Genomic DNA, 20240 nt, shown 5'->3' on the forward strand with positions numbered 1-20240 from the left:
TTAAGAAATCACATTTTCCTGTTTTTTAAGTTTTAAGGATATGAATGTGCTCCATCAGATTCCATCCTTCTGCGATTGTTGTTTATTCAGTATACTTCATTTTTATAGGTTATACAATATTAAACAATTACTTGTTCGAAACAATCTACCCAGATACACTGATGATTAGACAGCTTTGACTTAATCAGCAAAAGAAAATCAGGAAATAGTATCTATAAGTGTCTTGAAAAGATACTGTCTACACATGAAGAAAAACAACTGATCAACTGGTTTGGTTTGTTCTTTTCTTTTTTGCTTTCATTATCACTTGTAATGATGAAATAATTATGAAAGGCAAGTGACAGGAAACCTTTGGGAAAGCCCCAGGAAAGCATCATGCACACTATTAATATTTATGTACTTCCACTGTATTGTGGAGGAATTTCTGCAGAATGGTGATGCACAGAAGGGTTGCTGATCACAGATATCTGCAAAAAAAAAAAAAAAACATGATTAGCTATATAATGATTATTGATTGACAATTATTGCAAAAATGTATCAGTGCTTTACATATTTCCAGTACAAGCACAATCAACACTAAATAAAAAAAAATTGTTTTGTGTACCATTTTTACTCTCTAGTCCAATAGAAAACTGGTGTTTCAAGCTTCTCTTACCTCAGGGCTCTTAAGATCATGGCAATGACAGGGCACTGGAGGTAAACCTTGTGCAACATTTGGCACCTTGGGAAAAATCCACATGTAACATTTTATGTTTTCTTACTGTAAAATGCCAGAAATGCAATAACACTGACAGACACTTCCATTATAACAGGTTTAGTGATTAGTAGAGACCCACAGACTCATTATATACACTTTGATTTCTGCATATCAATGACCATCATTACTAGCTCTAAAATTACATTTTGGAAAAATGTCATCATAAAATAGCAATAGATATGTAATATACACTTTCTTGTCCAGTGTAACTTGACACAACAAGATGGACATGGTATGTTTTAGTCTTCAGAAATGAGGAGTAGAGAGAAAAACTAATACTTCGTCCTTGAAGTTGCTTTCTCTCCAAGTAAATTGTTACTTCTAGCAAGTAATGTGATTTAAGGCATAATGCTTAAGATTTTAGAGGACAAGTAGCACCAATGTTACAAGGTGGATTGGATTTTCAGTGACAAACTAATTAAATGGTTTTGTACTTAAAAATATATATCAAAGTGAATTCTATTTTATGTGATTTAAGAGAAAGGAGGAAATGGAAAGAGGGAAATTTGTCAAGTGGCATATATATACAGTATTGTTCAAAATAATAGCAGTACAATGTGACTAACCAGAATAATCAAGGTTTTTAGTATATTTTTTATTGCTACGTGGCAAACAAGTTACCAGTAGGTTCAGTAGATTCTCAGAAAACAAATGAGACCCAGCATTCATGATATGCACGCTCTTAAGGCTGTGCAATTGGGCAATTAGTTGAAAGGGGTGTGTTCAAAAAAATAGCAGTGTCTACCTTTGACTGTACAAACTCAAAACTATTTTGTACAAACATTTTTTTTTTTCTGGGATTTAGCAATCCTGTGAATCACTAAACTAATATTTAGTTGTATGACCACAATTTTTTAAAAACTGCTTGACATCTGTGTGGCATGGAGTCAACCAACTTGTGGCAACTCTCAGCTGTTATTCCACTCCATGATTCTTTAACAACATTCCACAATTCATTCACATTTCTTGGTTTTGCTTCAGAAACAGCATTTTTGATATCACCCCACAAGTTCCCAATTGGATTAAGGTCTGGAGATTGGGCTGGCCACTCCATAACATTAATTTTGTTGGTTTGGAACCAAGACTTTGCCCGTTTACTAGTGTGTTTTGGGTCATTGTCTTGTTGAAACAACCATTTCAAGGGCATGTCCTCTTCAGCATAGGGCAACATGACCTCTTCAAGTATTTTAACATATGCAAACTGATCCATGATCCCTGGTATGCGATAAATAGGCCCAACACCATAGTAGGAGAAACATGCCCATATCATGATGCTTGCACCTCCATGCTTCACTGTCTTCACTGTGTACTGTGGCTTGAATTCAGAGTTTGGGGGTCGTCTCACAAACTGCCTGTGGCCCTTGGACCCAAAAAGAACAATTTTACTCTCATCAGTCCACAAAATGTTCCTCCATTTCTCTTTAGGCCAGTTGATGTGTTCTTTGGCAAATTGTAACCTCTTCTGCACATGCCTTTATTTTTAACAGAGGGACTTGCGGGGGATTCTTGAAAATAGATTAGCTTCACACAGACGTCTTCTAACTGTCACAGTACTTACAGGTAACTCCAGACTGTCTTTGATCATCCTGGAGGTGATCATTGGCTGAGCCTTTGCCATTCTGGTTATTCTTCTATCCATTTTGATGGTTGTCTTCCGTTTTCTTCCACGTCTCTCTGGTTTTGCTCTCCATTTTAAGGCATTGGAGATCATTTTAGCTGAACAGCCTATCATTTTTTGCACCTCTTTATAGGTTTTCCCCTCTCTAATCAACTTTTTAATCAAAGTACGCTGTTCTTCTGAACAATGTCTTGAACGACCCATTTTCCTCAGCTTTCAAATGCATGTTCAACAAGGGTTGGCTTCATCCTTAAATAGGGGCCACCTGATTCACACCTGTTTCTTCACAAAATTGATGACCTCAGTGATTGAATGCCACACTGCTATTTTTTTGAACACACCCCTTTCAACTAATTCAACTAATTGCCCAATTGCACAGCCTTAAGAGCGTGCATATCATGAATGCTGGGTCTTGTTTGTTTTCTGACAATCTACTGAACCTACTGGTAACTTGTTTGCCACGTAGCAATAAAAAAATATACGAAAAACCTTGATTATTCTGGTTAGTCACATTGTACTGCTATTATTTTGAACAATACTGTATATATATAAAAAAAATTATTTTTAAACTGTCTATTCAATGCTTTAGTCATTTAACACAGCAATGACTTCAAATTATCTTTTAGAGGGTGAGTCATTGTGTAATTAATTAGATATGAAGTTTAGGAAAGGAGTTCAGTTAGAAGTTCACACACAGCTTCAACCAGATGTAAGAAGCTCATGTTCAGTTATAAGGTCTCAAGTGACTGATGTGAAAACATATAGAAGAGAAACCAGTCATATGATTTTGTGGCAATACCTTTTACAGTGCTTGGATATTTTTCTGCCTTTTATTACACATGGTAATTTATTCAATACCATCTCTTGAGCTAAGTGTATCATCAAACCACTAGTATTGTTTCATGGGGACATAAAATCCACCCAATGGTAGCAATGAATGCTGCTTCTCATAATTGAGAAATCAGCTGCAAGCGCTGAAAACCTAACGTTTGGGAACACGTGTGCTAAATTCACTTTATTAAAATTCACATACTTTACTAAAACATACAACAAGTCTGTGAACCCCTGATGTATTACTCACCTGTGGAGGACAACAGGAACAGGAAACTTTACAGGCAAATGCTGACAGAAATATGGAGAGGATCAACTGAAGCAAGGCAAATATCAGTGATACACTACTGATTCCCAAGAAAAGAGTCTGAGTGGAAATTCAACAGAAAAAAATAATAATAACACAAACGTATAATGTCAGTGCCTTCTTGCATTATACATGATCACTAATAGTAAGAGATCTATAAGCTATTTCTGAAATATTTGGGAAAAAGCCTGGACAGATGATTGTGGATTACGGATTGACTTTTGACAAGTGCACTGACAAGACAGTAGTTTTATTGCAATTACTAAATGAACGTGAATGCAAAATTTGGTGACATACCTTATACCTTGCCTCAAAACCAAAACATTGATAATCATTGCAGTAACTGTAGTACATTGGTCCTAGAGCCAAATCCATTGAAGTTAAAATAAGGGCAATGCCTGCAGTTAAAGCACTGGAAATGTTCATTCCAAGTGAAGCTCTCAACTATAGGCAAATAAACAAATACAACACATAAAACACAGTAATGAATTAGAAAAAACTATAACATTTTATAATCATATCAGGTTAACTTAGAAAAATACATAGCTTGGGATAAAAAATACACTACTTTAAATAAATAAATGCAAGCAGCAATCATCTGGGGTTCAAGCACCAATGGCTTACTTCATTATTTTACATTATTTTTCTAATATTTCAATGGCCTGTTGTCAATTATTCTGCTTGTACTATGGTTACCACAGCTCAAGACATCGATCAGATGATAAATTGAAAGATATTTGTCCAGTTTATGTACTTAAATCGCTATTGTGACTAGAATTATTTCTTCCTCATCTCATCCAACGCCCCTCTTGCTAGTTCCAAAACTTCATTTTAAAGCTGGTAACTGTCACAGTCTTCAGTCTTTCTGTCACTGTCTTCTCTGAGTGTTGTGCTTGTTTGGTGCCATGTTCTCTCTCTGCTGTCTGTTTCTGACCCCGCCCATCTTGTTACAGTACCTAATCATTGTTTTAGTTGCTCCACATGTGTTTCTCCCCTGCTCCCGGAATCTTTTACCTACCCTCAGCACACGTGGTCACTCAGTCACACTCACTCACACACACAGCTGTTGCCCATTTTCACAGACTATATATTTTCGTCTCAAGCACCACTCTAGCTGGCTGTGTTATAATGTTAATTGTGATTTGTAGTGTTCCTGGTTACTCGTGTTTTTGCATTTTGGCTGCGTCTGCTCTTGTCATCATGATTTGTTTCTGTTTTGTTTTCCCTTTTTGTTTTCATTTTTTAAAGTAATTTCTTCCCTGCACCTGGACCCAGACCCTGTTTCTTCCTCGGCGCCCTTTGTCGCGCCGTGACCATAATGGATGCTTGAGCCATTGATAGCATTCTAATGCAGTTATTAATAAAGTTATTAGAAATAGAACGAGAGAGATAGAGACACACAGAGAAAGAGAAAGAAAGAGAGAAAGAGCTTGTGTGAATTAGGCTAACGTACCTCTGTGTGTCCCTTAAGTGTTCTGCAGCAGCATCTCTAAAGTGTGTGATTATTACCTCGCTAGTGAGAAATATCATGTGTAGCCTAAGTTACTATACTATATTGGCTAACTGATCAATTTGTCAGGGCAGCGCTGACAACACCACCTTTTTGTGCAAACTGCGTGCACGTGTGATTGCATTAATTCATGTGTGCTGAGCTATATAGGTACTTTATACTAATTTCCATTATTATTGTTAACTAAGCGAAGTGATATGGAACTCTAATGTGGTCAAAAGAGCAGCCAAAACTACCTTTGCCATGCATTTCCCAAATTTATTTTGCACATCTCAGAACGTTTGTCAGCCAAACAGATTCAAGCATTCACCCCATAGTATAAAAACTATTATACTGATTATACAATCATATTTCTGTCCCCCTCACTTGTGAAATGATTGCTTCTCCAGTGCCCTGTAACATAACTTAATATAACACTTAAGCTATATGCCATGTTATCTTTATTTGGGGATCAAATATTTTGTGGCTCCACATGAATTTTATTCAGTGGGAAAGGGGCCAAAATGGCTCTTCTGATGCTGAAGGTTGCAGAGCCCTGGCTTAGGAGATAAAATAAGTTCTGACGTACTAATTCATTCACTTATATCATCACAGTGATTCATTTAATCTAATTAGATATTTTTTCCAGCAACATTCCTAGCTGCTATGTGCAAAATTTAGAGAAGATTGGACCAATAGCCTAGGAGGAGTATAAAAAATGGCAGAATTTGTATAGCTGGAAATTAAATCATAAGAAATACAATTTAAGATTCAAAGGGGTTAAAAAAAATTGTTTATATCATTTACTCCAAAATGCTATTTATATTATTAAAATGCAACCTGTCTATGTTGGGCAGCTTGGACCCCTAAAAGTAACAAGTTTTGTGTACATACCAAACACAAACCGAAGGGTGAATTAATTTTGTTTTCGGCAGCAATGCAGAGTGAACCTGCAATAATATACTGAGAAGAGAGAGAAAGGCAAAAATTTAGTCTTCCGTAAAATTTTTTAGCTTGAATTATAAAAGACAGATCACTTAATTGTAATTGTTTCTTACAATGATCGATCCCCAGTAAGGAATACCACTAAAGACAAAGATGGATTCCGCATAAACTGTAGACATGATCCCAAGCAGGAATGTTAACAGAGCAATCATTATCTGGACAGTCTGTGAGGAAAAAGAAAAATGTACAGTGTGGGACAAGATAGTCTTTTCTAAAGTAAAACAGTTTACATTTTTGGGGATCAAAACAAAATCTACACTATAAATGAATTGCATCTGTAGTTATGAGCTTATGATCGCAGTGGAAAAATACCCCCAAAATATTCTACAAGTGTGGAATGCTCAATGTATGAATCCACATACTGATGAGGTGTGAAGAATACCAAAAAAATCATACTTTAGTAAAAGTAAAGATTCCTTATTCCATTACAAATGACAAGTCACCAATTCCAATACGACTTGAGTAAAACACTTAAAAGTATCTGATTTTAAGAGTACTTAAGTATTTGAGTCACACCGAATGAATGCTCAAAGATGCAATAATCCTAAACAATAAATGTTCAGTTCATACTACATGATTTTAGCCCTGATTTTCAGTCACCAACAGTCTTGTGGAAATCGCATTATTTCCTGTATCAGTGCTCACTTGTATGTTGTGAGACTTATGCCGCCTTTCCACCGAAGTTACCCGGAACATTTGTACCAGGAACTTTTTTCCCTAGGAACTATTTTCCCCCAGACCTGTTGCTTCCAGCATTTCTACCGTTGTGTAAAGTACTGGGAAGATTAGGCAAATAGACTGGTGGCGTAGGTCTGCGTGCGTTTCTCAATACAAAGTTCGCTGATTTTGGACGTGCATCCTCGGTAGTTCAGACTCTATGCATTCGACTCGGAAGTGTTATCTCCGCGACGACGCAAGTCCGGTAATTCTGCAAACAGCAGCGTACTTGATAACTTCAGTCAGCTCGCCTTGACTACTGCAATTTTCCTCACTGTATATTTACAATAAAACAAATTGTTATATCAAATACCACTGTCTCCTTTTGTTCTCATTTAAACATAATAACAGTTGCAGACATGTACTTAGTTCAGGTAAATGTGTATATATACAGCCATTACAATGAAACGAAATATTATATAAATTTGCCTTTTTTATTTTCATTTTAATATATAGATAAATTGAATACAGACCAAAGATAACCTGTTAGATTTACCCAAAACGAATTATATTTTATGTTTAACCACTAAAGAGACATCAGAGCCAGCGGCACATATCAGAAGGTCTAGCCGTGGTGAGGCTGCTTCTCGGCAGATAGATGATCACTGAGCTCCCGCTGATCGAGTGGAGCTCACGTCTCCGAGATCGGCGAAACACATTTTTAAATAGGCGCTGTCTTTATAAATAAACCACAGATTTGAGTTTTAAACAACTACATTCCAGCCTGAAATACTTTTCAAATTACATTTCATGTTACAATAACAGTAATACTTATAAATTTATACCAGAAAATGATCCGAATAAATGGTTGTTGAAATCACGATGCTGCGTGAACTCAACCAATCAGGATGTTTAGCGCCCAAGTCCCGCCCCCGAAAGTTCCAGAACTTTGAAAAAGTACTACCTCGCCAGCATGGACTTTCTGAGGGGCATTTTATGGAACTTTATTTAGTTCCTGGTTCCTGTGGTGGAAACACATCGTGTACCAGCCCAAAGTCCATAGTTCCTGTGTAAAGTTCCTATGGTGGAAACGTGGCTTTTGTGTGTAGACCGAACAGAAGTACTGAAAAGCTGTGTAATGTGTGTCCGCCCTGTTGCCGATCTGTTCATAGTTTGCACTTCTTAAAACATTCTTTGTGACTTTTTTTGTAACTGGTAAATTATAAACTGTAAATTAACTCTGTAAATGCTAAACCTAAAATTAAATTGGTCTTTGTCTTCTTATATTTTATTGTCACCAAGGCAATAAGTCACATTATGCAATAAAAAAACATGTATGCTATAACGTTTACTACTCTGCTTTTTTTCTTCTATAATTTTCTTATATAATGTTCTGATTTTCTTACTTCACACTGGCATACACAAATAAAAATCTATAATTTGGGTTTATGAACAATTTCTCACCCCAAGGGCTTTTGGTTGGCCTTTCAGAAATGCCTGAAGTCCATGAAGAGGAGAATAAACAGGCACAGGAGCATTTGTCACAGACCCAGTTGGTGGTTGAATCTGGATGATGAGTGTTGAAGAGTTCACGGGTAAGACTGTGTGAGACATTCTTGCTTCCAAACCTGAAATTGTCCTAAACAAAAATCATAGAATATTAAAACGTAAAGAACATGATCATAAAATAGATTTTCTTTGTAAAAAACTAAAAATTTAAATCCAGTTTTACTGAAAGGATATTTTCATTATAATTGTTATAATTGTGTTTTTCATATTGTTTAAACATTTATGACTGCAGTTATATCATAGTAGTTATTACAATTGGTAGAATTATTGTCATCAACTAGAACATCCTTATTAGATCTTGGAAATAGAAAATGTACTATATGTAAAATAGCTTTTTAAATTTAATATACATCATTTACTGTACATGTAAGGCAATTAGCAGGTGCTATTTTCCCAAAGACTATATAAATAAATGTATAAACAATTAAGTGTACAACCAGCCATTATAAATTATTACCACATAAAGGAAATACATTCATAAGTATAATATAGTTTAAACAACAGAAATAAGATCCAGACTTAATGCAACTAGAGGTATTTGTATAAAGGTAGTCAATAGTAATATAAGTATATAATTTGTTTTACCAGAAAAAAATCCTCTCTAGTTTGCCCTGTGTAGTCACTTTGCTCCGTAGTCAAATGTTGCTTTTTAAAGGGCTCAGGTGAATAGGAGTGGTGACATAGCTGGCCATTGTCACCAGGAAGTATAAAAAAATAAAAGAATAGAAAACAGAAGTATTCTGAGTTGATGATTGTGTGTTCTCCACAATAAAGAGAACACTTTGCTACCTGTGACCCAGCCACTGAATGATGTGAATTAATGTTTGTCATATGCAACAACAGTGATGATGCATGTTTTGCTGAGCATTTTGAGTAACTGATTAAGGATTTAAAGTGAGGTGACCGTTCAACACAGATTTTTTTTTAACTGTATTAGCTATAATGTCGAAACACTTTTTTTTTTTTTTAATTACATGACATTCAGCCAAGTATGTTGACCCATACTCGGAATTCATGCTCTGCATTTAACCCATCCAAAGTGCACACACACAGATCAGTGAACACACACACACTGTGAACACACACCCGGAGCAGTGGGCAGCCATTTATGCTGCGGCGCCCAGGGAGAATTTGGGGGTTCAGTGCCTTGCTCAAGGGCACCTAAGTCATGGTGTTGCTGGCCCAAAATTCGAACCCACAACCCTAGGGTGAGGAGTCAAACTCTCTAACCACTAGGCCACAACTTCCCTTAGCATTAATAAATATGGTTTTAATTACTGAAAGTTTATTTATAGCTTAAAATGATTCTTGGCACAATTGTTTATTAAGCATTTGCATCTATTTGATTTTATTTAAACAATCTTTTTTTTTATTACTCTATGTACTCCGATTACATAGAATCAATATAAATCTGTTAAAGGGGGGGGGGGGGTTACACTGTTAAAGAGTTGGATTCCCATGCTAAACATGGACAAAGTTTCAAAAATTAAGTTGTATGTTTGAAGGAGTATTTTTGTTCCCAAAATACTCCTTCCGGTTTGTCACGAGTTTCGGAAAGTTTTTTTCGAGTATGGCTCTGTGTGACGTTAAATGGAGCGGAATTTCCTTATATGGGTCCTGAGGCACTTCTGCCGGAAGAGCGCGCGCTCCCGTATAGCAGAGCACTGAGAGGCTGAGCACAGACAATCACTGATCAGAGCGAGAGCGTCGCGAAAAGTCACAAAAGAAGTGTGTTTTTGGCAGGCGGTGAGTAAAACTGCTTAAAATATCTCTGCCTCCTTGTTAGTGTGTCCCCTCCCATGCCGGAGACCCGGGTTCGAGCCTCGCTCGGAGCGAGTCGTTGCTGCTGCTGCTCTCGTTCAGTTTCAGCCTCGGGATCTGATTCTGGATCATAAATAAACGGCTGAATCTGACTGTAAGCCATGGTTCGTTTTTCCCTCACGGTAATGTCACAGCTTCCACATGCTCTCAACGCAAAAGCCTACTCGCGCTCGTGATTCTTTAGCTCCGTCCACACGTCACGCCTCCAGCCGGTCGTGTTTTTCCGGGAAAAATCGGTACAGACTATCTTTCTCTTATGAATATAATAAAACTAAAGACTTTTTGGAGTTATGAAGGATGCAGTACTACTTTATAGGTACTCAAGATTAACAGGATACTGAGTGAAAACGAGCATTTCACCCCCCCTTTAACTGTCAAAGCAATTCGATTTAATCAGTTAAACATAATGAACAATTCTGCCAATTGTATCACTAAATTAAACAGTAAATAAAGTTTTACTGTTAAATGTAAGGTGAAAGATGATTTTAGTGCCTCAGTACAAGCAGCAGTTCAGAACTCACATGAACCGATCATCTCTTCCTCTTTACTTCTAGTTACCACAGCTAATAAACATGAATGATCATCTCTTCCTCTTTACTTCTAGTTACCACAGCTAATAAACAAGAATGATCATCTCTTTCTCTTTACTTCTAGTTACCACAGCTAATAAACATGAACGAACATCTCTTCCTCTTTACTTCTAGGTACCACAGCTAATAAACATGAATGATCATCTCTTTCTCTTTACTTCTAGTTACCACAGCAAGTAACCATGAACGAACATCTCTTCCTCTTTACTTCTAGATACAACAGCTAATAAACATGAATGATCATCTCTTTCTCTTTACTTCTAGTTACTACATGAAATAAACATGAACTGATCATCCTTTTCTCTTCACTTCTAAATACCACAGCAAATAAACATGAACCATCATCAGAAGTGTTATCTACTAAGTGAAATTGTTACTTAACTGGAAAAAAATTAATAAGTAATTTTGCTAAATATATGCACTTAACGTAAATATTTTTTTACTTAACCTGTTCTTCAATATGTAATGTAATTTTTTTTATATAAATTAGTCTTAAGTAACGAGTAATGACATCCATTGTTTAAATATTTGTATTTCAGCAAACTGGAGAGGAAAAATAATATCATAAAAACAAAATAATAATTAAAAAAAATAATAATATAAAAATAGCTTTACATGCCATTTAAATGTTTCTTTATAAATCACTGTAATATAGTAATGTACCAATTGACATGGTTTACTGTATAGTTGCAGCATTAGTTGAGCCAGATTTTTAACTCAGCTTTAGTTTTATGTCTGAGTAAATCAATGACTAATGTTGTGTTTTTGTGATCTTGTTGCACTGCATGTTTGAGAATGAAGACTAAAATCAATTGCAATTACATCCCGAGGGGCTAAAGTATCTCCCTAAATGAAGACAATGAGACATTCATTAAAGAATATGTGGTAAGTGTATGTCAACCTGCTCTTTTTACATGATAAATGTCTTATGGATATATTTACATTGATAGCTATGTTATTTCTCTTATTGGCATCACAGTCTCGCTTTGCCCATGAGTGTGCCCATGAAAATTCGCTCATTATTGATTTCATAAAACACACTATGTTTTAGCAGAGGTAACTAGAAGTATGAAAACTTTAGTATTGGTAACTGTTTTACAAGTTCAGTCAACTTAAAGATTTAAGAACACTGGGTCTCATTCACTAAATATGCATAGGCACAGATTTTTGCGTGAAATGTGCATTCGGACGTTTTCACGAATAAATCATGATTCATCAAAAACTTTTGTACTAAAATTTATTCTGAATGTACGAAAAGATTCAAGAACTTATACCATACGTATGCAATAATCATGGACAACCAGGCCCTTATAAGCATGTGTTAAGAACCCTACATATAATTAGATGTTATAGATAAATTATAATTACAGTTCCAATTTTATATTATATATATATATATATATATATGGTCCAAACAACAATCACCTGATCTATCCTTATATAAACGGTGATTAATGTGTCTCATCTTGTGTTTAGAGGCATGGCACACTTGGTACTGCTTGAAGACATCGCGGCGCGTGCTCTAAGGAGAGAGCGTGTCTTTAGAGAGCGCACAGATATGTTCGCTGAGAGTGACGAATGGCTATTCAGTCGCTTTAGGTTGCCCAGAGAAGTCCTCATTGATTTATGCAACTCACTGGAACCACACCTAAGCCACATCACCAACCGCTCTCACCCTATACCACCTTATTTCAAAGCCTGTGTTATAACCCATGCTTCTTTTTTACCTGTGCCCGTTATGCCAGTGGATACACTTTTAAATAACAAATTTTTCCTGGGTTCCACCTCCGACAGCAAAACCTCACGTTCATAATCGTTAAAGTTATTTTTCTTTGTCTTTTGTTTCGGTGCTATAATTGACTTTCTCTGTACAAGTGACTCATTGTCGAAAGCCCTTATATGGAGCTGGGTTGGGGCGTGAATTATGCTAATTACTGACCACTGTACTCAGTGCACCCTTTCTTTTTTTCTTCTTTTTTTATGCAGTGCAAGTGATCTCAAGCCACTGTACCCTTTTTTTTTTAATCCTGGAACAATAGGAGTGCTCATGTTTTTAAATGGTTAGTTCACCGAAAAATTAAAATTATGTAATTTATTATTCACTCTCATGTTGTTTCAAACCCGTAAGACAGCTGTTCATCTTCGGAACACAGTTTAGATTTAGTCCAAGAGCTTTCTGTCCCTCCACTGAAAATGTATGTACGGTATACTGTCCATGTCCAGAAAGGTAACAAATAATAACAAATATGACTTTATTCAGAATTGTCTTCTGTTCCGCGTCTGTTGTGAGGACAAGACTGCAGTATATGATATGCGGTTCGCGGATGAATCATTCAAGTTTAACCGGTTCTTCATGAACCAGTTCACCTAATCGAACTGAATCGTTTGAAACGGTTCACATCTCCAATCCACAAATCACTTAAACTGTTAACTTTTTTAGCATAAGTTTTAGTCATCTCCAGAGGCAGTTTCTGCTTCTTTCCCTTCCCCTTCATGTTGAATTTGGCCATCAACCGGTTGGTAAAGAGCCTAAAGAAACAAATGCACCAATTAAAAAGTACATGTAAAAATCTACAGCTGTAGCATGGATGTGATTTTGGACACTCTAGTTTTCTGAAATTGATTAAACAAACCTCTGGGAGGTGACCGTTTGATAGCTCTAATGACATTCTTTCCCTTCATCTGTCCCTGCACCTGTCAAACCCCATCCTCTTTAACTTCCACATCAGGTTTCTATGCAGTCTCATGATTGCATTTCAGATAATTCAAGTCTGTGTAAACTGGAATTCGCTTCTGACTTCATTTCAGTATAGTGATACATTTCCAACTGAAACAGATTAAATAGCAGGGATGGTTTTATTGTAGTGCTCCTCTCCATTTCACTCATAGCAAACTAACGGCTGGAGGGATGTGGTCAAGGATATTCTGCCCAATCAGACTGACATCATCATAGAAGAAATTTTGGGAACACTTTCTATGTGAGTGGTTAGATACTGAGTGTTATTTGATTCTTTCCTGCGTAGCTAATGTTAATTAATTGATGTGAACAATACTCCTACTGAAAAAAAATGCAGTGTTTTATATGGTAAGATTTTATTTTGATGGTCCCCTTAATCAATCTATAATCTATAAGCAACTTTGCAACTACATGCCAACTTACTCTCATTAGAGTATTAGTATGCTCAAGAGTGGTAGAATCTAGTTTGGTAAAATAAGCTGACATACTTCCAAAGATACTTATATTCAGTTTAACTGTTAGTATATTTACAGTAGCAGACACACTAATACTCTAATGACTGCTAGTTGACATGAGTTGCAGAGTTACTAATCAACAGCAATGTAAAGGATACCATCAAAATAATCAAACTGATATTACAGTAAAAATAGTTCAAAGCAAATGTTTAATATTACACATTCATCTGATCTGATATCTGATCTTATGGCTGTTTGAGATTTTTTTGTTTGTTTTGTTTTTAATATTATTATGATTATTATTACTACTTATAAGTGGCCTTTATCCGCTTTAAGTAGCATCAGAAAATTGGCAAGATATGAGACTTATAATACATTATAACTATGAGAAATATAATCCATTGTAAAAGTGGATGCAACGTGTTTCCCTATTTTAAAAACAAAGCCTTACAAGGTAATACAATATTAAATGAAAAACCTTAGTCAGACATTTAGGCCAAAATGGGTAAACATAAAAACTTTGTCATCATGTCATCTTTGTTATTAAAAAATAAGAACAAAGATACATATTAAAATTACACATACAAATAAAACAAGCGGTGTCTTGTTTTTAGATACGGTAGGTTTATTTAGCAGTAGCATTCAAGAAATTGAATGAAGAAATATAAAGCATTATATACTGCGTAACACTTGATTCTTATTAAAGCAACAGTATTAAAGTTCTTCAGTCAAGATGTTTTGTGTGTTAACATTAAAGTGATCGTTCACCAAATAAATTATCATCCTCTCATAATTTTTCCTCTCTCAAGTTGTTTTAAATCTAAATTTCTTCTGTTGAACATGAAAGTTATTTAGAAGAATATGAGTAACCAAACAGTTGCTGGTCCTTAGTGACTTCCTTAGTATTTATTTCCTGCTGTCAAAGCAAAGTCCTTTCAGGCAAGTCGTGCCACTCGGCCGCCATCTTGGCAACGCCTCCGGGCAGCTATTTCAGAATAACAAGACCAGCTCCTATCTAAATGAATGGGCAGAGAGTCAGAACTGCAATTTCTCAGGTCACCGGGACATAAAAACACCATGTATAGAAACAGCAGTGAAATATGATAAAAATCGCTGAAAAAAATTGATGACTTTGCCCCAAAATAAGGTTTAAAACGCCTTTTTCCCCACAGGTTATACCTTTACTACGCATGCGCAAGGGTTCCTCAACTGTGCGCATACGTCAGTGGAACCAGACGATAGGCTTAAATGTTTCCCGGCTTAACTGCTAAAAGCAAGATGATTGGCTATCCAGCGAGAGGGGCGGGACATGTGCACACAACCACCATCTTTGCCGTTACGGGTTCTCCTTATATATATGTATTGAGGATTGAGGAAGTGACATGTCTCTTATAAACTGTCTCTGTGTCAAAGTCAATGTGGACCACCAACTGTTTGGTTACCCACATTCTCCCCAAAAATAAATATTGGCACAAAAAAGAAATAGATGCAGATTTTGATCAAAATGAGAGTATAGTATAAGCAGAGGTAGATATGTCACATCTCTTTCGACTGGCAAACTGTGACAATAAATGTAACATGTTTGGCAAGTTCTATATGTAGGGATACTGTTGAAAATACCTGTCAAGCATTCTATGGACACAATCCCTTACATCTTTCCCTCCAATTATTGCAAGTTGGAATACCTTCAAAGAGAGGGGATAATATTCCTGTCATGTTAGAAAACATTAGACAATAACATGCTTCACTGATATATTACTGATAAATTACTTTATTTCCAGATTGTCTTGCAAATCATACCAGGGACTCAAAGGCTTGAAAAGTCTCACAAACTCCTTCATTGTCTCCAGCTGCTGTATATGGGTGGATGAAAGGGTAGACTCGCTTCTTCCCAGCCTTCTGACCTCCATGTGGATTTTCACCAATTTAGACAAAACTTCTTTCTGAAACTCTGAAATCAAAATTATGCTTTTGTGCTGAAACTTGTGCTATTGTTATCCTTAAACGGATGTGTGAATTGAATCTGCTAATGCTATATGTCCGGTTTAATTCAATATTTGTGCTTTTGATACCAGTTCCAACTTAAGTACTTACTTGCCATATCCATTGGGAATCTTAAGTCTGTTTCCCTACGAGGCCCTGTACGTCTTGATTCATGTGCAGAAGACCTATTACTCTTCTCTGAGAAAGACCTCCCAGAGGATCTTGAGATTTGTCTTTGATCAATTTATAATCTGAAAGACAAAATTTGTCAACTTATACTCTGTTGTCCATAATAATTGATATAGCTCTTGTAGCAAGTTTGTGCCCATATTATTTAAGTTTTTTTTTCAAAGCAACGCCAGTGTGTAATTCCTGCTTCTGCTGTACTCAGCAGTCAGTCAAGCTCAATTGGTGCAAAAACACTCTTGTTATAACCAGTGAAGCTATGTTAATCTAATGTTGAATAAATCTCTTACCACTTAGTTACATTGCACACGTAGGTGGCACATTACAGCTCTGACAAGGCCACGAGCTGAACGCAGCCAGTTTAGTCAATGCTTTTTATTTATCCCAGCTACTCCATGCTGCTTTACTTAAGATAGCTGCCTAATGTATTTTGGATGGATAATAATAATATTTGCTGATATTTAGCTATCGTCAAAGGCATCAGCAACAGGCAATATGACATGATACTATTATCTATCAGCACACCCTATGTTCTACCATGAGGCTCAGAATGTTAAACATAAAACCAGTTGTTGAAAATATGCTCAAAATATCTCATAACACTGCTACTTTAGAACATTTATGTTCTTGACTTTGTGAACCGCATAAAGGTTTGAATGAATACTGTCCTTGGACAAATCGCTGTGCCTTGAATGCTTGCCTTGTCCCATCTGGTTGTTGTCCCTGGACTGGTTGCTGTGCCTGGACTGCTTCCTGTGTCGATATGGTTTGCTGTCCTGGGACCCACTGCTCTGCTGGGATACATCACTGTGCTGAGATACATCACTGTGGCTGGACTGATGAGTGGACCCAGCACCACTTAAAGAGTCCTGAAACCCTAAACCAAAATTGAACACCATTGAAGACAATGTTAGCCTCTGTTAGATTTAATAGTAGGGGGGAAATGGTTAAATGTTAGTTTTTATAAGCTATTTTCGTCTTCTGGGTTTAAAATCTTCATCCTGTCCAGAGCACGATAGTACTTTGATGACTCATCGGTGTCTCATAATTATTAATGAGACTGAGTTTTTTATCCAATGAGAAGACACTCTCTTAATTATTCATGACACCACGTGGATCTTTCCGAAGCCCCTTTCACACTGCCATTCCGGCAAATACAGGGGTAAAGTGTTCCTGCAATTGTTCCCTGGTCACTAGATTTCGCTATCTATCTGTCTGTCTATCTTTGTCTATCTATATTTATGTATCTATCTGTCTGTCTATCTGTCTTTATCTATCTGTAATGTGCTATTTCTTTTTTTAATGTTCAGCAGAATATGTTGACAGATTGCAGGATCTGCTTTTTGAAAGTGTGTTGGAGCAGCCACAACTGTTTCAGGAATCTCTAAAAGGACTGAAGTTCCTGACCAACTCTGCACACAGTTTCAAAGACCTGAAAAGAGTGAAGCTGTTGCACAACACACGTCACGATTTAGACCACCTTCTGTCTGTCTGTGATCTAAAGTAAATAAACAAATTACATGAAAAAATTGAAATGTAAAGTTCTTTATTTTAGTCAAGGGGAGGGGGTTGAAAACCTGAAAAGGTAATCTGTGAAATTAGATGTTTAGTTAAGACCAGGTAAGAATGTTACTAACCTATTGAGGACTGTGTTCTCCATGTCACCATAGAGCTGGCGATATGTGCCATAAACAGCTTGCAAAACAAATGTGTTTAGGGCGACAGGTTCAAAACCTGGTTGAGCAGTTATGCATGCTGCCCCACCAACCTGCTCACATTTGAGCATCACCTACATGTTAAGAATTAAAAGTAATAATAAAATAAAAGGTGTATAATATATATACCTACACATATATTACACACACACATAATATATATATATATATATATATATATATATATATATATATATATATATATATAGATATATATATATATACACACACACACACATATGTATGTATATATATACATATATATATATATGTGTGTGTGTGTGTGTGTGTGTGTGTGTGTGTTTGTGTGTTTGTGTGTGTGTAATGGAAACATGCCAAAAACCTACATATGGTAAAACGTGTATTTTGACTGATTACATACTGAGGGGGCGCTTGGATCTATGCTACTGTATGTATGCAAGGTTTTTTTTAAGCGTTATTTTTTTTTTTCAAATATGCATTTATAATGTGTATATAAACAACTATATATTTTATAATGACTGTAATTACACATGTACATTAATATGTTTTAAATAGAATTACGATTACTGTAGGATATATGTAGCAGGGCATTCAGTAACTCTTGAAAAGACAAAAATAAAGTGTCAGTGCATTTCATTAGATTTTAACTTTTCCAGTTTTTTTTTTTAAATTGTAGTATTTCCTCACGTTTTAACACTGATTTTTAGTGACAGTCGATATGCATGGGCTACTGGCGATGAGAGTTTCCCCCCTCCCCTCGCCCCTCTCCCCTCCACTGCCGTACCACACCCACTCCCCTCCCCTCTTCTCACAGCCACCACGCCCATTTAAGTCGCATTTTTTCAAAAAGATTGTGAGCTAGACTTGAGCTGAAAGAGGGGGGTTACATGACCCTTTAACTAGCTGGCTCGGTTTATGTTGAAATTCAAAGGGTCTAAAAATGTAATACTGAGTTAATAAAAAAAATGCTTCAACTGTATTGCGAGCTTTGGATGTGACTGGGCATGTAGGCTTCTGTAATACAGCCTGTGAAGCGGGCAAATACCAAATGGCATAAAATACTTAAAATGTGTGCAAATTATAAATTTTTGTGACAATGCAACAATTACCCAATTAGTCAAGTGACAGTTCTGTCAGCTGTCCCGATCGAAATGCGTGTGAGTCTTATCTCAGTGTACAGCAGGTCACTTTAGTACAGACAAGATGTGCTGATGAGAAGAGCGCTCCGAGAGAGTTCATGGATTCTAAGACTGGTTTCGATTGACTGATTTAATCTAATAGTTTGTGTTGATTTCAAACCTAAGCTATGTTGAATAAACGCAGGAATTTCCCTCATTATAAACTTGAAAGCTGCAAGAATTATTAAAACCATGCGATATAGCTACACACAGAAATGTAGGACCTGATTAAATATAACTCTATTACACAGAGATTTGAAAAACAATGCATTTTTTGTATTTATTTGTATAAAGTTGAAGAATCCAGAACTTTTGTCACTTGACTCGCATCGTTTGACATGCCCACATTCCTTCGCCAATGGTCAATGTTGCACGTGTCACTGGAAGTCGCCAGCTCACCATTGAAAATAAATGAAATTTTGATGCTCTGTCGCTGTGTGTCGCTGGCGGTGTGAACAGGGTTTTAGTTACCTCAAAGCTACAGGCAGGTGAGTTTTTATCAAGGTTCGAACAAAACTCTGCAGGATTGTTGCTCTCCAAGACCAAATTTGGCCATCCCTTTCGTAGAGGTTAATTAAGATAAAACCTGCCAACCTTCAAATTCTGTGTTCTATACCATGCATTTTTGTGTAGAGGGAGAAAAGCTGAAGATAAGGTTTTGATCAGTAAGAGAATTGAGCATGATTACGCTGATATGATGGAAGTGTGTGTTGAAGTTAAAAAGCGTCTCTTGGAGGATTGTAGTGCTGAGAATCTACCTGTTACTCCCAGCAAAGTGCATATTATGAAAGTTCATCCTGATTCTAAGGAAGACATCTCTAATGCAGATATCCTCGAGGCTATTTACTCCCTCTGTAAAAGCTTTGACAAGCAGGAAGAGAAGTTGAAGGAGTTGAAAAGAAAAATGGAAGAGAACGGTAGCATCATCTCCGAATTCAAGGAAGAGATGAAAGCTCACAAACAGAAGGCAGTTGAATTGGAGATGGAACTTTCTAATCTCAAAAAAGGTGAGATCTAGTGTAGGAGAATTGGATCGCTACAAAAGACGTTGGAATTTACGTATGAAAGGACTGCCAGAGAAACAGAAGGAGAACATTAGAGATCATTATGCAGTTTTCAAAGAGGATATAGAGAGACCAAATCTTGGCTCTGTCCAAGTGAGGCAAGTGCTTTTGCCATGCATTGAACAAGCTCGAGCAGAAGGAAAATGGATGAACTTTCGGGGTCAGTTTGCTTTCATTGAGGGAAAGCAAGTTTTTCAATGATGATGAAAATGAAAGAAAGGGAAAAGTTTTTTTTTCTGAGATACTCTTTTTGTGTTGCAAGTTTATTCTTCAGATCTATTTTCTGACTGTTCAGT

General features: G+C 36.4%; 1 protein-coding gene across 1 annotated transcript; it reads right to left on the bottom strand.

The window, feature by feature from the left end:
* Positions 1-279: 279 nt before the first annotated feature.
* Positions 280-8941, bottom strand: LOC113047124 (membrane-spanning 4-domains subfamily A member 4A-like). Its single transcript, XM_026208404.1, has 8 exons — positions 8819-8941; positions 8129-8303; positions 6061-6171; positions 5897-5965; positions 3811-3957; positions 3457-3573; positions 656-721; positions 280-467 (listed from the first exon to the last, which is right to left on the bottom strand). Exons 2-8 carry the CDS (start codon positions 8276-8278, stop codon positions 393-395), a joined length of 735 nt encoding a protein of 244 aa, XP_026064189.1. The 5' UTR covers positions 8279-8303; positions 8819-8941; the 3' UTR covers positions 280-392.
* Positions 8942-20240: the final 11299 nt, after the last annotated feature.

Source organism: Carassius auratus, chromosome 28, assembly GCF_003368295.1.
Source record: "Carassius auratus strain Wakin chromosome 28, ASM336829v1, whole genome shotgun sequence".
In the NCBI taxonomy this organism is placed as follows: Eukaryota; Metazoa; Chordata; class Actinopteri; order Cypriniformes; family Cyprinidae; genus Carassius; species Carassius auratus.

What these genes read in the sequence shown, in the direction of transcription:
- LOC113047124 (XM_026208404.1), bottom strand. Translation starts at nt 8,278, where the DNA reads ATGTCTCACACAGTCTTACCCGTGAACTCTTCAACACTCATCATCCAG. An exon ending in CACCCTTCGGTTTGTGTTTG is followed by an intron (nt 3,958 to 5,896) that starts GTATGTACACAA and finishes ATTTGCCTATAG; the next exon opens with TTGAGAGCTTCACTTGGAAT. An exon ending in GTTTTGAGGCAAGGTATAAG is followed by an intron (nt 3,574 to 3,810) that starts GTATGTCACCAA and finishes ATTTCCACTCAG; the next exon opens with ACTCTTTTCTTGGGAATCAG.